The sequence below is a fragment of the Trachypithecus francoisi genome, unplaced genomic scaffold (assembly GCF_009764315.1).
Source record: "Trachypithecus francoisi isolate TF-2019V2 unplaced genomic scaffold, Tfra_2.0 Lachesis_group9, whole genome shotgun sequence".
Taxonomy (NCBI): Eukaryota; Metazoa; Chordata; class Mammalia; order Primates; family Cercopithecidae; genus Trachypithecus; species Trachypithecus francoisi.
This window is the reverse complement of record NW_022681474.1, coordinates 66870582-66891304: the sequence shown is the minus strand read 5'-3', so window position 1 is coordinate 66891304 and position 20723 is coordinate 66870582. Positions and strand designations below refer to the sequence as shown.

Sequence of the window (20723 nt, the reverse complement as noted above, 5' to 3'; positions counted from 1 at the left end):
TGTACCTGATCTAAAACAACAATCACTCTTCATTCTACCATCAGATACCTAGGAACTATGCAAGGCTCAGAACCCTTATATTTTGTCCAAGTTAGAACTAATACTTCATGCAAGGATTCTTGATTCTTACTATATTTCTCTCATTGCTACCATTTGACCTAGTTTCATTTTTATGTAACAACTTTGAGTAAAGTTTAATGTTAAAAAACCATAGCAGGAACTTCTAATATATGAGGAATGCCTAAACACTAGGGAGTAAAGGAACCTACTTCATGGGAAAGGATCAGTTGGAGCGATCCACAAAGTGAATGACTGACCTGCCCCACAGATATTAGAAATCATGGCTGCCTCTGCCAGAAGGCAAAAGACAAAGGGCTCTCAGACTTTAGGCTCTCTGGCCAAGAGGATGTAACCTTTAGGAACTTTCACCTCTGTATTGCTCTCTGCATTTCACCTGGGTATTGATTGCTCTCTGCAAGTCTTAAGTCTTGACACTTTGGAATATTCTCCATTACTTTATAGTTATTTTTATTTTACAAAAATTATTTCATTCTCTTCCTGTACTCTGGCTCTATCTGATTGGTTTCACTTTTATTAAAAAAAATAAATGCCTGTCTACTTTTTATTATTTCAGCTTTTCTTACTAGTTCTGCGATCATATAGCTTGCATTTCTGTAGGATTCTCACTATTAATTTTGATTACCAAGAGAGATTAGTACATTAGAGCACAAAGAGGAGATCTATGAGAATAGTCTATTTTCTCAACAGGGGAACCCAGATGCTTCCTTTTCCCCAATGAGCACTGCACAAGCTCCTCTTAAACCCCAAGTGGGCATTCCATGCCAGATTTACATGACACCAAACTTAACTTGTCAGGAAGGATTTGGAATCATTACTTAACAGTCATCCAGAGAATTAAGGAACATTTAGTAAAGGAATAAGACTAGAATCAGAACAACTCAGAAAAATAACAGCTGAAACAATACATTTGTTTTATCTCCAAAACAATTCACATATTTAAATACTTGTCCAATATCTAGTCCTTAATTTAGGCAGAGAAAAGAAAACAAAGAAAAAAAAAACATTTTTGCCAGCTTAACCAGATCCCCACTATTTATTATTTCTCTCAACTCCCAGTTTGTTGAATTATCAGCTCCTATATACCAGTTTCAATATCTGAATCCAGCCTCTTTCATTTTGATGATTCCTTTATATCTTCTTGGACTTTGATTTCGTGCTCTAATCAATCTAACCTTGGTTGATATCTCTGTTTGGGGCATATCTACTCCTGCACAGACCTATATAGGATACTATTTATTTCTCTTAAGTTATCTAGATATCTGTAAACTGAAAAACATTGTCTCCAAACAAATCAACCACTCAAAAATCAGCTACCAATACAGAATAATGAAAACTGTTAAGAATATAAAAATGTAAAGCATCTAGTACACTACACTTGACCTGATAATGACAATTCTCATATGCAGTCCATGCCAAACAAAAAAAAGAAGGTATGAAGGGAGGGAGGAAGGGAGGGAGGGAGGGAGGGAGGGAAGAAAAAACATAGGCTGAAAGTTGCCTTTACATTTTTAGGATTTTAATTCCAACCTGTCTCTTGTATTCAGAAAGTCATTGCATATAGTTCCTCCCAACTGTTTTACCTTATCATCATAAGAAATAAAAATAAATTAATTAATTAAGGCTGGAATTATTTCCAAAATGCATTTTCAGGAGTGGGATGGAGGTCCTATACGAAAGGAAAAATCCCATAACATATCTTTGCATGCAGTCTTTATATGAATTTTCAGAATTTCCCAAGACATGGAATGCATTAAACTCAAGACACACAATAAAATAGGTTTCTGAATAACAAAGCTAGTCCATTTGATTCTTTATTCACTCAACAAATATGTAATGAGAACCAACAATGTGCTTCCACAGAAAACATCAAGAGAAGAAAAAAGTGGGTGGATGAGGGTCCAGAAATGCAAATTCGTTCCTGCATGGAGTTCATGCCTGACTTGTTTACTCTAGCAACATTACCTCTCACTCAATTCTAATAATGCCCTACAGTCATGTATCACCTGAATATTAACTTTACTAATAATTATACATCACCTGTGTAACACATCCAACCCATCTATAACAATATGATTTCAACCCACTCCCAGAAAAATATTCATGCTTGGTGTAATCTTAGAACTCAAACATGATGGCTGACTACCTACCATTCTATTTTCACCAATTTCAGAAAGATCACCATGTAAAAATTGTTGATTTCCTGAAGATCATTCCTTTTTCACAGGGCCTCGTTCTCTGCCCATTTATGAAAAACAAATCCTTAATTATGTTATACATCAGAGAATATGAACTAGGGCTAACCAATCATAGAGATATAACAAAATCAGCAGAAGTATCTTAGAAATATATATACCTAAGTTTTAAAAGTCAAAAGGTACATTTTCTCTGATCCTAAATGTTTTCTGGAGTGTATTTTTAATGAATAAAAATCCTGTTCTAGAATATGGCTGGATGTGGATCCAAATGCAGAGATTAAAATTAAAAAAATTATTTCTGGATATTTACATTGATTTTCAGAAGAGACAATGCTTTGCAAAATAAGACCTTTTATAATAGGCAGTTTATTGTATAAATTTAGTAGATGTTTGAAACTCATTTCAATTAATGTCAGAGAGGTTGTTTCTCCATTATATGGCATATACAATATGCAATCATTTCATTCATTCTTTAATTCAAAAATACAATTCAGCTTTTTCTAAATGCCACTCACTGTGCCTGGGGCTTGGGATAAAACTAAACAAAACAGACATGTGATCTGCCTGCATAGAGCTTAAAGTGTGTGAGGGATGCTGTCCATAATGGATTTGAAACAAAAGGACTGATAATGATTCCACAGAAAACACTAGGGAAGACTAGCATTGATGTAATGTTGTGAGTCTCCCAGAGATGTCCACATTCAAATTCCCAGAACCTGTAAATATGTTACCTGACATGGCAAGAGGAATTTTGCAGATGTAATTAAGGTTAAGGGTATTCAGATGGGAGGATTATCCTGGATAATCTGGGTGGGTCCCACTAATCACATGAGTCCTAAAAAGAAGAGAATTTTTCCAAAGTGTGGTCAGAGAAAGAGAGATGACGTTGGAAACAGGGTCAGAGAAACGTGACCTTGCTGCCTTACAAGCTGGAGGCAAAGGACCATGAGTCAAGGAATGAGGGTGACCTCTAGAAACTGGAAAAGGCAAAAACAATGGACTCTTCCCTAGAGACTCCAGAAAACAATGCATTCCTCCAACACTTTGATTTTTACTCCAGTGAGGCCCAGGTCAGACTTTTGATTACAGAGCTGAAAGATTTAAATTTGTGTGGTTTAAGACACTAAGTGTATGGTAATTTGTTACAGCAGCAATAGAAAACTAACCAAACATAACATACACATGTATCTACTCATAAATTTCACAGGACAGTATATATTAGGGCAAACATATGAGAAGTGACAATGTGCTAGCAGCCCTCACTCTCAGTGCCTCCTCAGCCTCCGCGACCACCTGGCAGCGCTTGAGGAGCCCTTCAGTCCACCAGGGCACCATGGGAGCCCCTCTCTGGGCTGGCTGAGGCCGGACCCACCTCCCTCTGCTTGCAGGGAAGTGTGGAGGGACAGGCACCAGCGGGAACCGCCGCTGCAAGCAGGGTGCTCACAGGCCAGTGTGCACGCAGGCGTGGGTGTGGGGGCGGGCACAGGCTAGGCGGGCTGGCACTGCACTCAAATTCTCGTGGGGCATTAGCTGCCTCCCTGCCTGGCAGGGTTCAGGACTGGCGGCCCACTTGCAGCCCTGGTGCAGGATCCACTAGGTGAAGCCACTGGGCTCCTGAGCTGGATGGGGACTTGGAGAACTTTTATATCTAGCTGGAGGATTGTATGTGCACCAATCAGCACTCTGTATCAAGCTAACCTAGTAGGGACATGGAGAACTTTTCTGTCTAGCACTCTGTGTCTAGCACAAGGAATGTAAACACACCAATCAGCACTCTGTCAAACCTGACCAATCAGCTCTCTGTAAAATAGACCAATCAACTCTCTGTAAAATGGACAAATCAGCAGGATATGGGTGGGGCCAGATAAGGGAATAAAAGCAGGCTGCCCAAGCCAGCCAGCAGTAACCTGCTGGGGTCCGCTTCCAGATTGTGGAAGCTTTGTTCTTTCACTCTTTGCAATAAATCTTGCCACTACTCACTCTTTGAGTCCACGCTGCCTTTATGAGCTGTAATAGGCAGCTGTAACACTCACCGCAAAGGTCTGCAGCTTCACTCCTGAAGCCAATGAGACCAGGAACCCACTGGGAAGAACAAACAACTCCAGACACGCTGCCTTTAAGAGCTGTAACACTCACCGTGAAGGTCTGCAGCTTCACTCCTGACAGCGAGACCACGAACCCACCAGAAGGAAGTAGCTCCAAAACACATCTAAACGTCCGAAGGAACAAACGCCGGACACACCGTGTTTAAGAACTGTAACACTCACCGCGAGCGTCCACGGCTTCATTCTTGAAGCCAATGAGACCAAGAACCCACCAATTCCAGATACACATACATAATCAATAGTGTTATTTTTTTTTTTTTTTTTGAGACGGAGTCTCGCTCTGTCGCCCAGGCTGGAGTGCAGTGGCGCGATCTGGGCTCACTGCAAGCTCCGCCTCCCGGGTTCCCGCCATTCTCTCGCCTCAGCCTCCGAGTAGCTGGGACTACAGGCGCCCGCCACCTCGCCCGGCTAGTTTTTTGTATTTTTAGTAGAGACAGGGTTTCACCGTGTTAGCCAGGAGGGTCTCGATCTCCTGACCTCGTGATCCACCCGCCTCGGCCTCCCAAAGTGCTGGGATTACAGGCTTGAGCCACCGCGCCCGGCCCAATAGTGTTATTAAGTGGTTGTTTTGTCCGTTATAGACCCATCTGGTCTCATTTATTACTAATTTCTTCTTAATGTGACAAGACGTTGAACTTATTGAATGTTGAAATTCCATTTTAGAAAATGATCAAGACTTGCTGATCTGTTTTAAGGAAGTGAATTTATTTAGACTCAGAGGAGTGATGGTTGTGTGGACTGAGCCTGAGACAAACAAAAGCTGCATTCATTTCTCACTGCTGAACTGCTCTGGCTGGACGCAACCAACTTGCAAAATTTAAGCCAATCTTTAAGTCTCCTTCAGCTAAAAGACTCACAGGTTTTGATGAATTCATCACTTTCAGTTTTTGTGCTTATCATCAAGCATTTACTCCATCAGCACAGCTCAAATACAAAAGCTACTGACTGATCTGAAAAACAACTGGGTCCACCAAAGGAGACACAGTATTCCTTAAAGTAGAAAGATGAGGACTTAAGTGCTAGAGCCATCCCAAGTCTTTGAGCAAATGCTGAGCAAGGTTTGAGTTCAGCTAGTTCCAGAAAAATGCATTCCTTTTCAGTAAAACTGATGCAACAGCTATAAACAAGCAGTATTTGTGATAGAAACCTGGAGTGACAGTAAACCTGGGGATGAGATCTGATAATACACTCCACAGTTTTCCAGGTTGGTTCCTGCTACTTAATTCCAATATTCATTAGCTCAGTTCAATTTGCTTAGTTTAAGAAAACCATAAAATCACCACTATTTTGATGTGATATGTGTTTATTATATACAGGGCCAGTTTCAGGGGCCTGCTACTGCACACAGGATCCCAATTTTAGACAGGGTCCCAGGCTTGGGTTTTCATGCTATGCTATCACACTCTTGAAATTTTTAACAATTTTACCTTTGAATCTGTGTAGTCCAATGCGGCAATGAAGCACATGTCTCGGCTCATATGCAGTCCTACCTCCAAGTGACTTCCTGGGATAGTTCCTCAGACACCTGTTCTCCCACCCAGTGATTACTGCCGCCCTTTATTCCTTGTGGGGGCCTTGGCACACCCTGGGGTAGGTCAGGGTCATTTGGTGGAGCCACAGACGTCTGTGAGGGTCTGCAATCACTTTGTAAGTACCTCTATACTCTAGAAATCTAACATTAAATAGCAAATAAAAATGACCTTTCATAGGTCACAAGAGACTGTGTAAGAAAGCTACAGTTCCATTCCCCTGCTTTTTGAACAAGAAGCCTGACATTTTCATTTTGCACTAGGCCCCACAAATTACATGGCCAACCTTACTCATGTATGTGGGTAAGTGTGCACAGGTGTGTATATCTGAATTTGTATCTATAAAGAATAAAATAACTTTCTATTTATCCATTTTAGATAAATTGAACTTATAACTTTATAATTTCTAGAGAAAATAAATGTATCTATAACTTTACAGTATTTTATCTGTGAAGATGAGAATAATAATTGTAATAGTTTACAGATCATGGGAAAAGGCATTCCAATACAATATTATCTTCTGAGTTTTTTATGACTGATGAATTACCTTGAAAAATCTTTAAGAATATATTATATGCTAAAATTGGGGATATTCTAGCTTCAGGCATTCTGGCAGGACATGACATTATTAAAATTTTCTTATTAAAGAAATCTACCTTACAACTTTGATTTATTGACAGGTGAGAGATTTCTGGTCAGGAACCAAAGTCATCAAATATTAAGAGTATGAAGATACATCAAATGTGTTGAAGGGGCCTCAAAATGCACCAAATAATTTTAGTGCATTTCAGTTATTCACACAAAGTACTTACATTGAACAATCTCAAATATCTTAAATTCATACCCAAAAAGTCATACGCTTTGTAACTAATCATTCTCAAAACATACCTACATGAGTCTTGAATTCTTCCATTTATAATAATGCAGATGAACAAAATATTCCTATTATAACTTTCATTTTGTTTAGCTCTATTATTTAAGGAATCTTCATAATCAACATATAATTGACAATATATTCAAGATTTTTCTCTTCACTTTATAATTGTTACCAAGATTTGAGGGCAACAAAAGTTATAGACATTCCATAGAGAAGAGATATATATTTCACATATATATATGTATGTATACAATGAAACAAAATGGATTTTGAAACAAATATTTTTGTCCTAAATTTAGACATTTCCAATATTTCTGAGTGATAGCTAAAACTTCAAAAACAAAAACAAAAACAAAAACTAGACACTGTCACATCTGAAAAAGATTAGCAGCTGCCAAAACTGTGTGGGTTCCTGTAATCCCAGCACTTTGGGACGCCAAGGTGGGAGGGTCACTTGAGCCCAGGAGTTTGAGATCAGTCTGGGCATTATGGCAAAACCCCATCTCTACAAAAACTACAAAAATTAGCTGAGCATGGTAACACACCTGTAGTCCCAGCTACTTGGGAGGCTGAGGTAGAAGGATCCTGTGAGCCCAGGAGTTCGACGTTGCCATTAGCTGTGATCGCCCAACTGCACTTGAGCCTGGGCAACAGAGCAAGACACAATCTATCTCCATAAAACAACAACAACAACAAAAATAACAACCGGCCTGGGCTCTTTACACACCTTCAAACGTAGCTCATGACCCCTGTAATATCACTTTTATTGAATACTAACTTCTAATGGCCTTTCATTATTCACCAACTTAATCCTGAGCAATCTGCCCCTCTCTTTATCTTCTTTATATCTCTTAAATTTATGTGCAACTCTAGTTTCCTTTCTCCAATCCTGATTTCCTTCTTCAACTAATACTGAGATACTTCCACAAATAAAACAGTCACCTGTAAATACCCCTCTGGTTCTGACTTAATCCCTAGAAATTCCCAGGGTTGTTGTTCCCCAAAAATAACCAAGCAGAACTCACTTAGAAAACCAACCCATGTAAAATCACATACTCATTTGTAATTTATCCTGTTTTGTACACGGAAAGTATCTCAGCATATATTCAAAGTACAAGGGAAGAGGGGCTAGGGATGGGAGGGCAAACAAGTCACCTACATTGTTCATGTACTCTGAAAGCAGATCCTGAAGAGCCTGGCGAATGGCGTTGCATTCTGCAATAATCCGCTCCCGGTGGAAGTCCCTCGTGCATGAAGAATCTGCCAGCAGAGCAGCCCCACTGATAATGGCTTCGAGTCGTTTCTCTAGTGATGGTCTTATTTCCTCCTCAGTCACTGTGAGTGGATTCAGGACAATTAAATTCTAAGAGAAGAAAACATTTGTATGGTTAGCACTCCATGGCATTTCACTTTTATGAAAAACAGATGTTATTTTGTTTTTGCATTTAAAATTCAGATGTGATAATGAAGAGAACTGTGTTTTTACTGCCTCGACTGGTTCACACATAATGCTATGTAGTGATTATTATTCTGATAACTAATGAAAGTGATGCAATTGTGAGCATTTGTTCTAGCCTCAGACAGACCTGGATTCAGATCTTACCTTTTCCCCTCATGCAGATATCTTACACTTGCTGAGCCTCAACCTCTTGACCTATAAGAGCAGAATATTAATATTGCCTGTGTTGTAAAACTGTTGAAAGAATGATATAAATGCTTAATACACTGACTGGAGCATATTAACTGTTATTTACAATAGTAACTTTTACAGACTGCACTGTTTACACAATATTTTCATGTATCTCATCCTGATAGCACCATGAGGAAGTAGGCAGCAAGGTATTAATAACCACACATTTCAGCTGATGATGAGTAAGGCTGAAAGGCCGTCTTACCCAAGGTCATAGAGCAAATAAATAATGACGTTCAGATAAGTATCCAGGTCTTTCAATACCAGATTTAATACTATTTTCATTATGTCTCACTTTAAATCATAAACTTTAGTTAACTTTAACACTAACATATCAAAGTAAATTCTGAATTTTAATTATTTAATTTAAAACATAAAACTGCTTCTTCCTGTTGATCTATTATAACTTCCAGCTATTTCCAGCTATTAGAACTTGACATGGTATTTTTAAGGTTTCCATTAGACATATCTTTAGGTAATAGGAGTCAAGATAATCTAAAGCCTTGTAAGAAAAGATGGAGGGTATATGCTGCTCTAAGGGTCTTTTATTAAAATACTCCAAAGAGGAAGTCTTTCCAAGATTAGGCATAATGTGAGAATTGAAGAAAGAGATAGTGTAGAATAAAAGCTCTCGGAAGAACCCTTAACATGAAATGCAATCACATAATGATCTTCAGAGTGGGAAAGTCTGAGTGTGAATCTACACACAAACACACTGTGTGAAGATATAAGATCTTCCTAGTGTATAATCTTATGTATAAGATTATAGATGTGTATATGTATTTTATATAGATAGAGGTGTGTATGTATGTAAATAAGTAAGTATATGTGTGTGTTTATATATAAAATCTTATACTGATCATTGTGTTACATTACATTCTGATAAACATTTGGGGATTGAAAGTAGCCAGGATACAATTTTAAAAGTCACAACTGGGCCGGGCGCGGTGGCTCACGCCTGTAATCCCAGCACTTTGGGAGGCCGAGACGGGTGCATCACGAGGTCAGAAGATCGAGACCATCCTGGCTAACATGGTGAAACCCCATCTGTACTAAAAATATACAAAAAAAAACTAGCTGGGCAAGGTGGTGGGCGCCTGTAGTCCCAGCTACTCGGGAGGCTGAGGCAGGAGAATGGCGGGAACCCCGGAGACGGAGCTTGCAGTGAGCTGAGATCCGGCCACTGCACTCCAGCCTGGGCAACAGAGTGAGACTCCATCTCAAAAAAAAAAAAAAAAAAAAAAAAAAAAGTCACAACTGTAGAGTCAAGCTAGGAAGAGAAAATTATTATAGAAAAAGAAATAATTTTAAAACAATTTTTTAAAAAATGATACTATGTAATGTCCTCTTACTATAAAATGTGAGGGGACTCCAAAAAGTTCACGTAAAAACTGGAGTTAAAATATAAAAATAAAAACTATAAACTTAATTTCTCAACATAAGCTCCATCAAGTTCACGAAATTTATGCAAGTGATGATACTAGCTATTTAGTCCACCTCTAAAGAACTGAAGCTTCTGGGAATTTATCTATGTCAATGCAGTCTTTTTTACATTATTAAAACTGAAGAAAAATAGATGTCCTTTACAATTTTTTTAAGATTAGGAAGCAAAAAGGAGTCAGAAGGAGCCAAATCGGGACTGTAACATGGATGCCTAATAATTTCCCATGTAAACTCTTGAAAATTGCTCTTGTTTAACAAGAGGAATAAGCACGAGTATTATTGTGGTGGAGAAGGACTCTCTGGTGAGGCTTTTATGGGCATTTTTCTGCTAACGCTTTGGCCAACTCTCTTAAAACACTCTTATAATAAGTAGTTATCATTCTTTGGCCTCCCAGCAAATTAACAGACAAAATGTCTTGAGAATCCCAAACACGATTGCCATGACCTTTGCTCTTGACTGGTCCAATTTTGCTTTGACTGGATTACTTCCACCTCTTGGTAGCTATTGTTTGACTGTGCTGTGCCTTAGGGATCGTACCGGTAAAGCCATGTTCTACCTCCTTTTACATTTCTTTGGAGAAACACTTCAGGATCTTGATATCAATTGCTTAAAAAATTTCTGCTGAAAGCTCTGCTCTTATCTGCAGCTTCTCTGGGAGCAACATTTTTGACACTCATCAAGTAGAAAGTTGGCTCAACTTTAATATTTTAGTCATAACTGCATAAGCTGAAGCGATTGAGATGTCTATGTTGTTGGCTATTGTTTGTGCTGTTAATAGTCCTTTTCAATTAAGACATGAACAAGATTAATTTTTTCCTCACAAATTGATGTGGATGGTCTGCCACCTTGAGCTTCATCTTTGACATCATCTCATCCCTTACTAAAATGAGTTATCCACTTGTAAACTGCTGATTTCTTTGAGGCATTGTCCCTATAAACCTTTTATAAAGCATCAATGATTTCACCATTCTTTTGCCCCATCTTCACCATATATTTAATATTTGCTCTTGCTTCATTTTTATCAGAATTCACATTGCTGATAGAGGCTCTTCAAACTGATGTTTTATCTTTCTTAGTGCCTCAAACTAAACCCCACTCAGACATGTTAAAACAAGTTCGTATGAGTTTATTTTGGTGGAAAAAAATGTTGAAATTCATGCATAGTTTTTTTTTAATACACATTCTTCATGAACTTTTTGAAGGCCCCTTATAAAATGTAAAATGTAAACTAGAATATAGATCTGATATAAAATTGGTTAAATATCTTAAAAGCATGCAGGAGAATTCTAACTTTCCTGACTCTTTTCTTCCTATTCTTTCTTTCTTTTTTTTTAGACAAAGTCTCGCTCTGTCACCAGGCTTGAGTGCAATGGCGCGATCTCGGCTCACAGCAACCTCTGCCTCCTAAGTTCAAGCGATTCTCCCTGCCTCAGCCTCCCAAGTAGCTGGGACAACAGGCAAGTGTCACCACGTCTAGCTAATTTTTGTATTTTTAGTAGAGACAGGGTTTCACCATGTTTGCCAGGATGGTCTCAATCTCTTGACCATGTGATCCACCTGCCTCGGCCTCCAGAAGCGCTGGGATTACAGGCGTGAGCCACCACACCCGGCCTTTTCTTCCTGTTTTTCAATCCTCTATTGAGTCTCTCCATTTTTCCATCTTACATGGAAAAAAAAATTTAAAAAACAACATGAAAGGAAATTAACTGTATAAAAAGCAAATTTAACATTTTCTTTACCTAGTAGATATTATTTTTGATGAAACCATAATCCCTACCATGGGCTTGGCCATCAGTTAAGGCTTCATTCATCTAAGTCTTCCCCTTTATTTCATTTGCCACTTTTACCACATCTTTCTTTGGCTCACTCATTTAGTATTGACTTTCCACTCCAATGTTTCTTAACAAAAATTAAACCATTTAGGCCGGTCGTGGTGGCTCACGCCTGTAATCCCAGCATTTTGGGAGGTCGAGGTGGGCAGATCACAAGGTCAGGAGTGCAAGATCAGCTTGGCCAACATGGTGAAATCCCGTCTCTAGTAAAAATACAAAAATTAGCTGGGCATGGTAGCGCGTTTCTGTAATCCCAGCTACTCGGGAGGCTGAGGCAGGAGAATTGCTGGAACCAGGACCCAGGAGGCGGAAGTTGCAGTAAGCTGAGATCACACCAGGGCACTCCAGCGTAGGCTACAGAGCAAGACACCATCTCAAAAAAAAAAAAAAAAAAATTAAACCATTTAAAACCTTTTTGGAAATGTACCTCCAGTGTGGCATCATTAAGAAAAGACTATGCAAGCAACATAATTACTCTTTAATTGCTCGAATGCAATTAGAAGATGTGATAGAAGCAGTCAATGTGTCTCCAGCATTGTGACAATAGGAAAAGCTGATTACATTTCAAATCTGTTTGTTGTAAGTACTAGAAGAAAAAACTGCTGTGATTTTACGTGTTCTGGCTACGATTTCATGTTAGCAAATGGCCTGTATTGTAGAATTAAGTTCACTCTAGTTTCTGCTCTACAGGGTCATTCCTCAAACTATCTCAGCATTTGGAATTTAACACGCTTGACCTTTAAGATTTCTGATTCTTCAAGCTCATCTGAACTCAAATCATTGTCTGTTCTGACATCTGATACCTATAGGCAGGGCTCTTGATTTTGCCTAAAACAATTGTCCTACTATTCCATCTTATTAAGGTTTCACTGACTTTGTCACCGAATCAATAAAAAGCCAAGAATTTTTTTGAAGTAAATCGAATGTCCTGTGAAATGGCACTGGATTTGTTTAAGACCAACTGAAATAAATTTTTACCTCTTCTGATGCACCATAGCTATGTTAAAACAGTATTTCAGTGTGTTTCATGGCATTAATCCCATGAAAGACAATCAATAGGATATTGTTTTTTTCAGGATGCCACTCCATTGAAATAGAAAATATTTTTCCTTTTTTAAAGTTCCACTCAATGTATACTTACCTCCTTAATACTTTGATTGCTGACAGAACATTATTTTAATGTAATTAAGAGTCCCAACTCCATATTCTTCTGTTAGATTATTTTGTTTAAAAGAGTAAGTATAGCTAGAAATTTAGAACCCAGGTCTAAGAAGCAGATAGCCTGTGTTTGAATCCTGGCCCATAGCTATAAACAAATATATCTGTACTAATATCACCCTCTATATTTTTATCTCTTTCTGGATATCTTATAATTTATTTGATTAATAAATTTCATTCCTTATTTTTCTTCCTACCACTTCTTTTCAAAATTAAAGACTTTAAGTAGCTTGCCCAGGATCACTCAGCTAATAAGTAGTGGAGGGAAGAGTCTGTCCAAATCTGTTGACTTCCAGTTCCATGCTATAACTACCATGCAATGCTGCTTTTGTTGTCTTATTTAATCATTACCAACCATTTTGTGGCATGTTATCATCATTAATTTATACATGTGAAAACCGAGAGTAAGCAAGATTAAGTAAGTTGTCTAATAATCCCCTTAAAAGAGAAGATATAGGATTCAAATCCAATTTTGTATAATTACCAAATCCATACACTTTCTACTACTCTGGGGAAACTGAGATGAGACCACCTGGCAAACTTCTTCATTCACCTGAATCTCATCATGTTTTTCCACTCATTTCTTCTCCTCCTTGTCTTCAAGGAAGACATAGTCTTTCTCTCTCATTCACCTCTCTCTTTCTCTCTCTCTCTTTCTCTTTCTCTCTCTCTTATCTCCCTTTTGTTTCTTTCTTTTTTGAAAAAAATTTGAGGAATGTCTCACTCTGTCACCCAGGCTGGAGTGCAGTGGTGCAATCATGGCTCACTGCAGCCTTGACCTCCCTAGCTCAGGTGATCTTCCCAACTCAGCCTCCAGAGTAACTGGAATCACAGGGGTGTGCCACCCCACTCAGCTAGATTTTTGTACTTTTTGTAAAGATGGGGTTTCACCATGTTGCTCAGGCTGGTCTCAAACTCCTGAGTTCAGGCAATGCACCTGCCTTGACCTCCCAAGGTGCTGGGATTACAGGTGTGAGCCACTGTGCCCAGCCTTCCCCTTTATTTTCAAGGCTATCTTCTCCTCATCACAAATCCCAAGTACTCTTCAATTATTCCTTCCTTATATTTTGAGTCTCTTAAAGAGCCTACTATGTGCTAGGTACTGTGCTAGGAATTGGTAATAGAATGGTGAGGATCCCTGCCCTCCTCACAGGGCTCACATCTCAGAACTGACAACTATTAACCAAAAAAAATCACAAAAATACATAACCACAATGTGGATGTGTTGTATAAATAAAAAGAGTAGTTAGTTAAGTACAGATTGACCAGGCATAAATCTGGACAATTAAATGCAGAATCAAAATGGTTAAAGGCAAAGCAGGGCTAGGCACAGTGACTCACGCCTATAATCCCAGCACTTTGGGGGCAGAGGTGGGCTAATTGCTCGAGCCCAGGAGTTCAACATCAGCCTGGGCAACACAGTGAAACCTGTCTCTACAAAAAATATAAAAATTAGCTGGGCAAGGTGGCACATCCCTGTATTCCCAGCTACTCAGGAGGCTGAGGTGGGAGGATCATTTGAGCTTGGCAAACCAGTCATTCATAGAATTCTCAGGAAGGGATTTAGATCCACAGAACTTGGAATGGAAAGTGATAGGTAATCTTGTTGGCAAAGATGTAGAGAAAAGGGGAATCCTTATATACTGCTGGTAGAAATATAAACTGATACAGCTATCATGAAAAACAGCTGGAGGTTCCTTTAAAAATTGAAAATAGAACTAATCAGCAATCCCACTACTGTGTATATATCCAAAGGAAATGAAATCAGTATGTCAAAGAGATATCTGTACTCTCATGTTCACTGCAGCATTATTCACAATAGCCAACATATGGAATCACCCTAAGTGTCTACCAATGGCCGAATGGATAAAGAAAATGTAGTATATATGCAATGGAATACTATTCAACCTTTACAAAGAAAAAAATCTACAGGGTGCCATAAGTCATGCCTATAATTGCAGCACTTTGGGAGGCTGAGGTGGGTGGCTGGTTTGAGTCCAGGAGTTCGAGATCAGTCTGGGCAACATGGCAAAACCTCATCTCTACAAAATATACAAAAATTACCCAGGCGTGGTGGTGCATGCCTGCAGTTCCAGCTACTAGGGAGGCTGAGGTGGGATAATTGTTTAAGCCCAAGAAGTCGAGGTTGTGGTGAGCTGTGAGCATGCCGCTACAAGCTAGCCTGGGTGACAGAGTGAGACCCTGTTACACACACACAAAAAAAAACCAGAAAATTATGTCATTTGCAGCAACATGGATAAGCCTAGAAGACATTATGTTACATGAAATAAGCCATGCACAGAAATACAAATACCACGTGATCTCACTTATATGTAAAATCTAAAAGAATCTAACTCAGACACGGAGTGGAGTGGTGGTTACCAGGGGTTGGGGGCAGGCAGGGACAGGACTCAGGAGATGCTGGTCAAAAGATTCAAAATTTTAGTTTGACGGGAGGAATAAATTCAAAAAATCTATTGTATAACTTGGTAACTATAGTTAATAATAATGGACTATATACTTGAAAATTGCTGAGAGTAGATATTAAGTGTTCTCACCACAAAAAGAAAGTATGTGAGGTAGTGCATATGTTAATTAGTTTGATTTAGCCACTGAATAATGTATATGTATTTCAAAACATCACGTTATATACCACAAATATATATAATTTTTATTCACTAATTTAAAAATTTTTAAATGAACTGCTAAAAAACAGTCTGGATGTGATCTTATCCAGATTTTATGTTATCAAGTCTACCTGAACAGGTATCAGCATTATAATTATAGAACTAGAAGCAGAAAGACTGAAACTTGAAAACAAGCCAAATTGAAGAGAGGTACTTTACATCTGAGTAGACAAAAAAACTGCGTCAAAGGTAGGGAAGGGATCTGTGAAACCAGGAGAATATATATTTCATCCATCTGTAGGAGTTTTGAAAAATCTGACACTATGAAAGAATGATTAAAGTTAAATTAAATTGGCACACATCAATATTTTAAAATACAAAAGATGTTATACTACACACAGAATGGAAGTATGAGAACCAATTCAAATGGTGATGTGGGGAATGTCTTATATTAAATCATTTAATGGAGAAGATGTAGTTTAAATAAGCATTGCTTATCATTTTTGGTTTTGGTTGTAGCCTAAAGACTATCTTTCAGAAAAGAACTTATAACATAAGGATTATTTTAATCAATATGACTTATAGTGAAAGAAAACTCTATGGCCTCTAGAAACAGAAATAATTGCTACATTTTGAGAAGATTGAGATCATAGCTCTATATGTATTTGAGTGAACAATGTGGGATGAATCTATATATAATAGCTTGAAAAATTACCAGAATATATGATAAAATAAAAAACAACAGTGGCAGGATGATATATATAATGATATCACACATATTTTTAAAATGAGCACACAACACTTTGTATTTTCTCTGAGTGCATATATGTATATGAGAGCCTAGGAAAAAACTAAAGGAAACATACCAATACCATAGCAATTATTATTTTGGGGGGAGGATGAGACAAGAACCCAAACTGGGGTAGTAAGGTTTTAATTTTTAATAACTAGGCTTCATTACATATTACTTATAAAAATCCAAAGTAATTAAAAATTCAAATTGTTAAATTTTAAAAAAGATAATTATGGATCAAACATTTAATATTCTTTTAGATTCAAGTATTAATCAACTAATTTTTCTGGAATCAAATAGACAAAATGCTTTCTTTGTTTACCAGAATGAATATAATATTGTTTTATAAATTAATCAGTTGCAAGAATTTCAATTTTGTTATGTTGGGTTTACACTGTTTAAACTATTACAAATATGTTTGGCTAATATATGTCTGTTAAAAAATAAAGACATCAAGAGAGTGAAAAAGCAAGACACAGACTGGGAGAAAATATTTGTAAAAGGCATATCTGATAAAGGATATTATCCAAAACATATGAAAGATTCTTAAAACTCAACTATAAATAAATAGCCTGATTTTTAAAAATAAGCCAATGACCTGAACAGATAATTCACTTAAAAATATATACAGATAGAAAATAAGCATAAATCATAAGGGAGATGCAAAGTAAAACAGTAATGAGATACCACTACACATCTATTAGAATGGCCAAATTCCAGAACACTGACTACACCAAATGCTGGCAAGAATGTGGAGTAATACAAACTCTCATTCATTGCTGAGGGGAATGCAAAGTGATAAAGCCACTTTGAAAGACACTTTGGCAGTTTCTTACAAAATCAGACATATTCTCCCACTCTCACCATTTCTACTTCATATATTCCTGGAAGTCCTAGCCAGAGCAATTAAGCAAGAGAAAGAAATAAAAGGCATACAAATTAGGGAAAAAAAGAAGTAAAATTTTCTCTGTTTGCAGATTATATAATATTATGCATAGAAAACTCAAAGACTCAACCAAAAACCTATTAGAACTAACAAACAAATTCAATAAAGTTGCAGGATACAAACCCAAATTATAAAAATCAGTTGCATTTCTATATGCTAACAAAAAACTATCTGAAAAAAAAAAACAATGCAATGTATATGAGCATCAAAAATATAAGCCACTTAGAAACAAATTGAACCACAGATTTGAAAGATCTGTGGTTACATTAAAAATTACAAGGCATTGATGAAAAAAATTGAAGACACAAACAAATGAAAAAGTACCCTGATGTTCATGGATCAAAATAATTAGTACTGTTAAATGTCTATATTACCCAAAGTTATCTACAGAGTCAAAACAATCTATTCAAAATTCTAACAGTATTCTTCAAAGAAATAGAAAAAACAATTCTAACATTCATACAAAACCACAAAAGACCACAAATAGCCAAACAATCTTAAGAACAAAACTGGAGGGATCACACTTCCTGATTTCAAAGTATATTACAAAGCTTATAGCAATCAAAACAGTATAGTACTAGTATAAAAACATACATAAACACCATTGGAATAGAATTAAGAGCCCAGGAATAAACACACACATATACAGTCAACTAATATTCGATAAAAGCACAATGGGGAAAGAATAGTCTCTTCAATAAATGGTGCTGGGAAAACTGAATATTTACATACAAAAATAAAATAAAATTGGACCCTTATCTACATCACTCACAAAAATTAATTTGAAATGGATAAAAGACATAACTGTAATACCTGAAACTATAAAACTCCTAGAAGAAAACAGGGGGTAAAAGATTCTTGACATTGGTCTCGACAATGTCTTTTTGGATGACACCAAAAGCACAAGGAACAAAAGCAAAAAGATTTAAGTAGGACTACATCAAACTAAAAATCTTCTGCAAAGCAAACAACCAACAAAATGAAAAGGCAACACACAGAAAGAATGGGAGAAAATATTTGCAGACCACGTATTCAATATGGGGTTAATATCCAAAATATAGTAGGAACTCACACCACTCAATAAAAATATAATAATAACAATAATCCAATTAAAAATAAGTAAAGGCCCTGAATAGACATTTCTGAAAAGAAAACACACAAAAGGCCAATAGTGCATCAAAAGATCTTCAATAGCACTGATCATCAAGGGAAATACAACTCAAAACCACAATGAGATATTACCTCAGACTTGTTAGGATGGATATTATTAAAAAGACAAGCAACAATATGTCTTTGAGAGGATGTGGAGAAAAGGGAACTTTTGCACACTGTTGGTGGGAATGTAAATTGATACAGTCATTATGAAAAAAAGTGGGGAGATTCCTTAAAAATTATATATATAACTACCATAAGATCTAGCAATTCCACTTCTGAATTTATATCTGAAGGAACTAAGTAACTCAGAGAGACATCTGCACTCCCACATTCATTCCATCATTATCACAATAGCCAAAACATGGCAACTACCTAAGTGTCTGTAAATGAATGAATGAATAAAGAAATGGTCATATATACAACTGCTTACAATAGAATAGTATTCAGCCATAAGAAATGAAGGAAATCTTGCCATTTGTGGATGAACCTGGAGGGCATTTTGCTAAGTGAAATCAGCCAGACACAGAAAGATAAATACAATATGATATCACTTATATGTAAAATCAAACAGTTTTGATTTGACATAAATCATAAAAACAGAGTGAAGCAGCAGTTGGCAAGGAGGAGAGGGTGTGGGAAATGGGGAGATGTTGACCAATGGGGGCAAACTTTCAGTTATAAGATAAACAAGCTCTGGGGATCCAATGTACAACATAGATGGTAATGGATATGTTAATTAATATGATTGGAATAATAATTACACAATGCACATGTATATAAAATCATCACATTGTAACCTTTAATATATACATTCTTTATTTGTCAATTGAATATTTAAAATTGTTTTAATTCAAATTTTTAAAACAAAACAATTATTTTAAAAACTTTTGGCTTTGCAGATGCTGCCGCCGAGGAAATTCCTGCACTACTAGCCATGTCAACCCTACCGTGTTCTTCGACATTGCCGTCGATGGCGAGCCCTTGGGCCACGTCTCCTTCGAGCTGTTTGCAGACAAGTTTCCAAAGACAGCAGAAAATGTTCGTGCTCTGAGCACTGGAGAGAAAGGATTTGGTTATAAGGGTTCCTGCTTTCACAGAATTATTCCAGGGTTTATGTGTCAGGGTGGTGACTTCACACACCATAATGGCACTGGTGGCAAGTCCATCTATGGGGAGAAATTTGAAGATGAGAACTTCATCCTAAAGCATACAGGTCCTGGCATCTTGTCCATGGCAAATGCTGGACCCAACACAAATGGTTCCCAGTTTTTCATCTGCACTGCCAAGACTGAGTGGTTGGATGGCAAGCATGTGGTCTTTGGCAAAGTGAAAGAAGGCATGAATATTGTGGAGGCCATGGAGTGCTTTGGATCCAGGAATGGCAAGACCAGCAAGAAGATCACCACTGCTGACTGTGGACAACTCGAATAAGTTTGACTTGTGTTTTATCTTAACCACCAGACCATTCCTTCTGTAGCCCAGGAGAGCACCCCTCCACCCCATTTGCTCGCAGTATCCTAGAATCTTTGTGCTCTCGCTGCAGTTCCCTTTGGGTTCCATGTTTTCCTTGTTCTCTCCCATGCCTAGCTGGATTGCAGAGTTAAGTTTATGATTATGAAATAACTAAATAACAAAAAAAAAATAATAAAAACTAAAACTAAAAACTAAAAACTTTTAAGTCAGGGTACCTGTTCAGGTTTGTTATACAGGTAAACTTGTGTCATGAGGGTTTGTTATACAGATTATTTTGTCACCAGGTATTAAGCCTAGTACCCATTCATTATTTTCCTGAACCTCTCCCTCCTCCCACCCTCCACCCCCTATTAGGCAGCAGTGTCTGTTGTTTCCCTTCATGTGTTCTCATCATTTAGCTCCCACTTAAAAATGAGAGAATGCAGTATTTGGTTTTCTGTTACTGCTTCGGTTTGCTCAGGAGAATGGCCTCCAGCTCCATCCATGTTCCTGCAAAGGACATAATCTCACTCTTTCTATGGTTGCATAGTATTCCATGATATATGTGTATGAGATTTTCTTTATCCAGTCTATCATTGGTGGGCATTTAGTTTGATTCCATGTCTTTGCTCTTATGAATAGTGCTGCAATGAACATATGTGTGCATGTGTCTTTATGATAGAATGATTTATATTCCTTTGGGTCAAATAGAATTTCTGTTTTTAGGTATTGAGGAATTGACACACTACTCTCCACAATGGTTGAACTAATTTAGGCTC

General features: G+C 37.5%; 2 protein-coding genes across 3 annotated transcripts in view; one reads left to right on the top strand and one right to left on the bottom strand.

Moving 5' to 3' along the window:
• CTNNA3 (catenin alpha 3) overlaps positions 1-20723 on the bottom strand; it is a 1797749-nt gene that overhangs the window by 1281232 nt on the left and 495794 nt on the right. For both annotated transcript variants that reach the window (XM_033209585.1, XM_033209586.1), the window contains exon 7: positions 7947-8150. In XM_033209585.1, the coding sequence (XP_033065476.1) occupies positions 7947-8150 (204 nt within the window). The remainder of the gene's footprint in view (positions 1-7946; positions 8151-20723) is intronic.
• LOC117082682 (peptidyl-prolyl cis-trans isomerase A-like) lies at positions 19404-20115 on the top strand. Its single transcript, XM_033209590.1, has one exon. It carries the CDS (start codon positions 19606-19608, stop codon positions 19921-19923), a length of 318 nt encoding a protein of 105 aa, XP_033065481.1. The 5' UTR covers positions 19404-19605; the 3' UTR covers positions 19924-20115.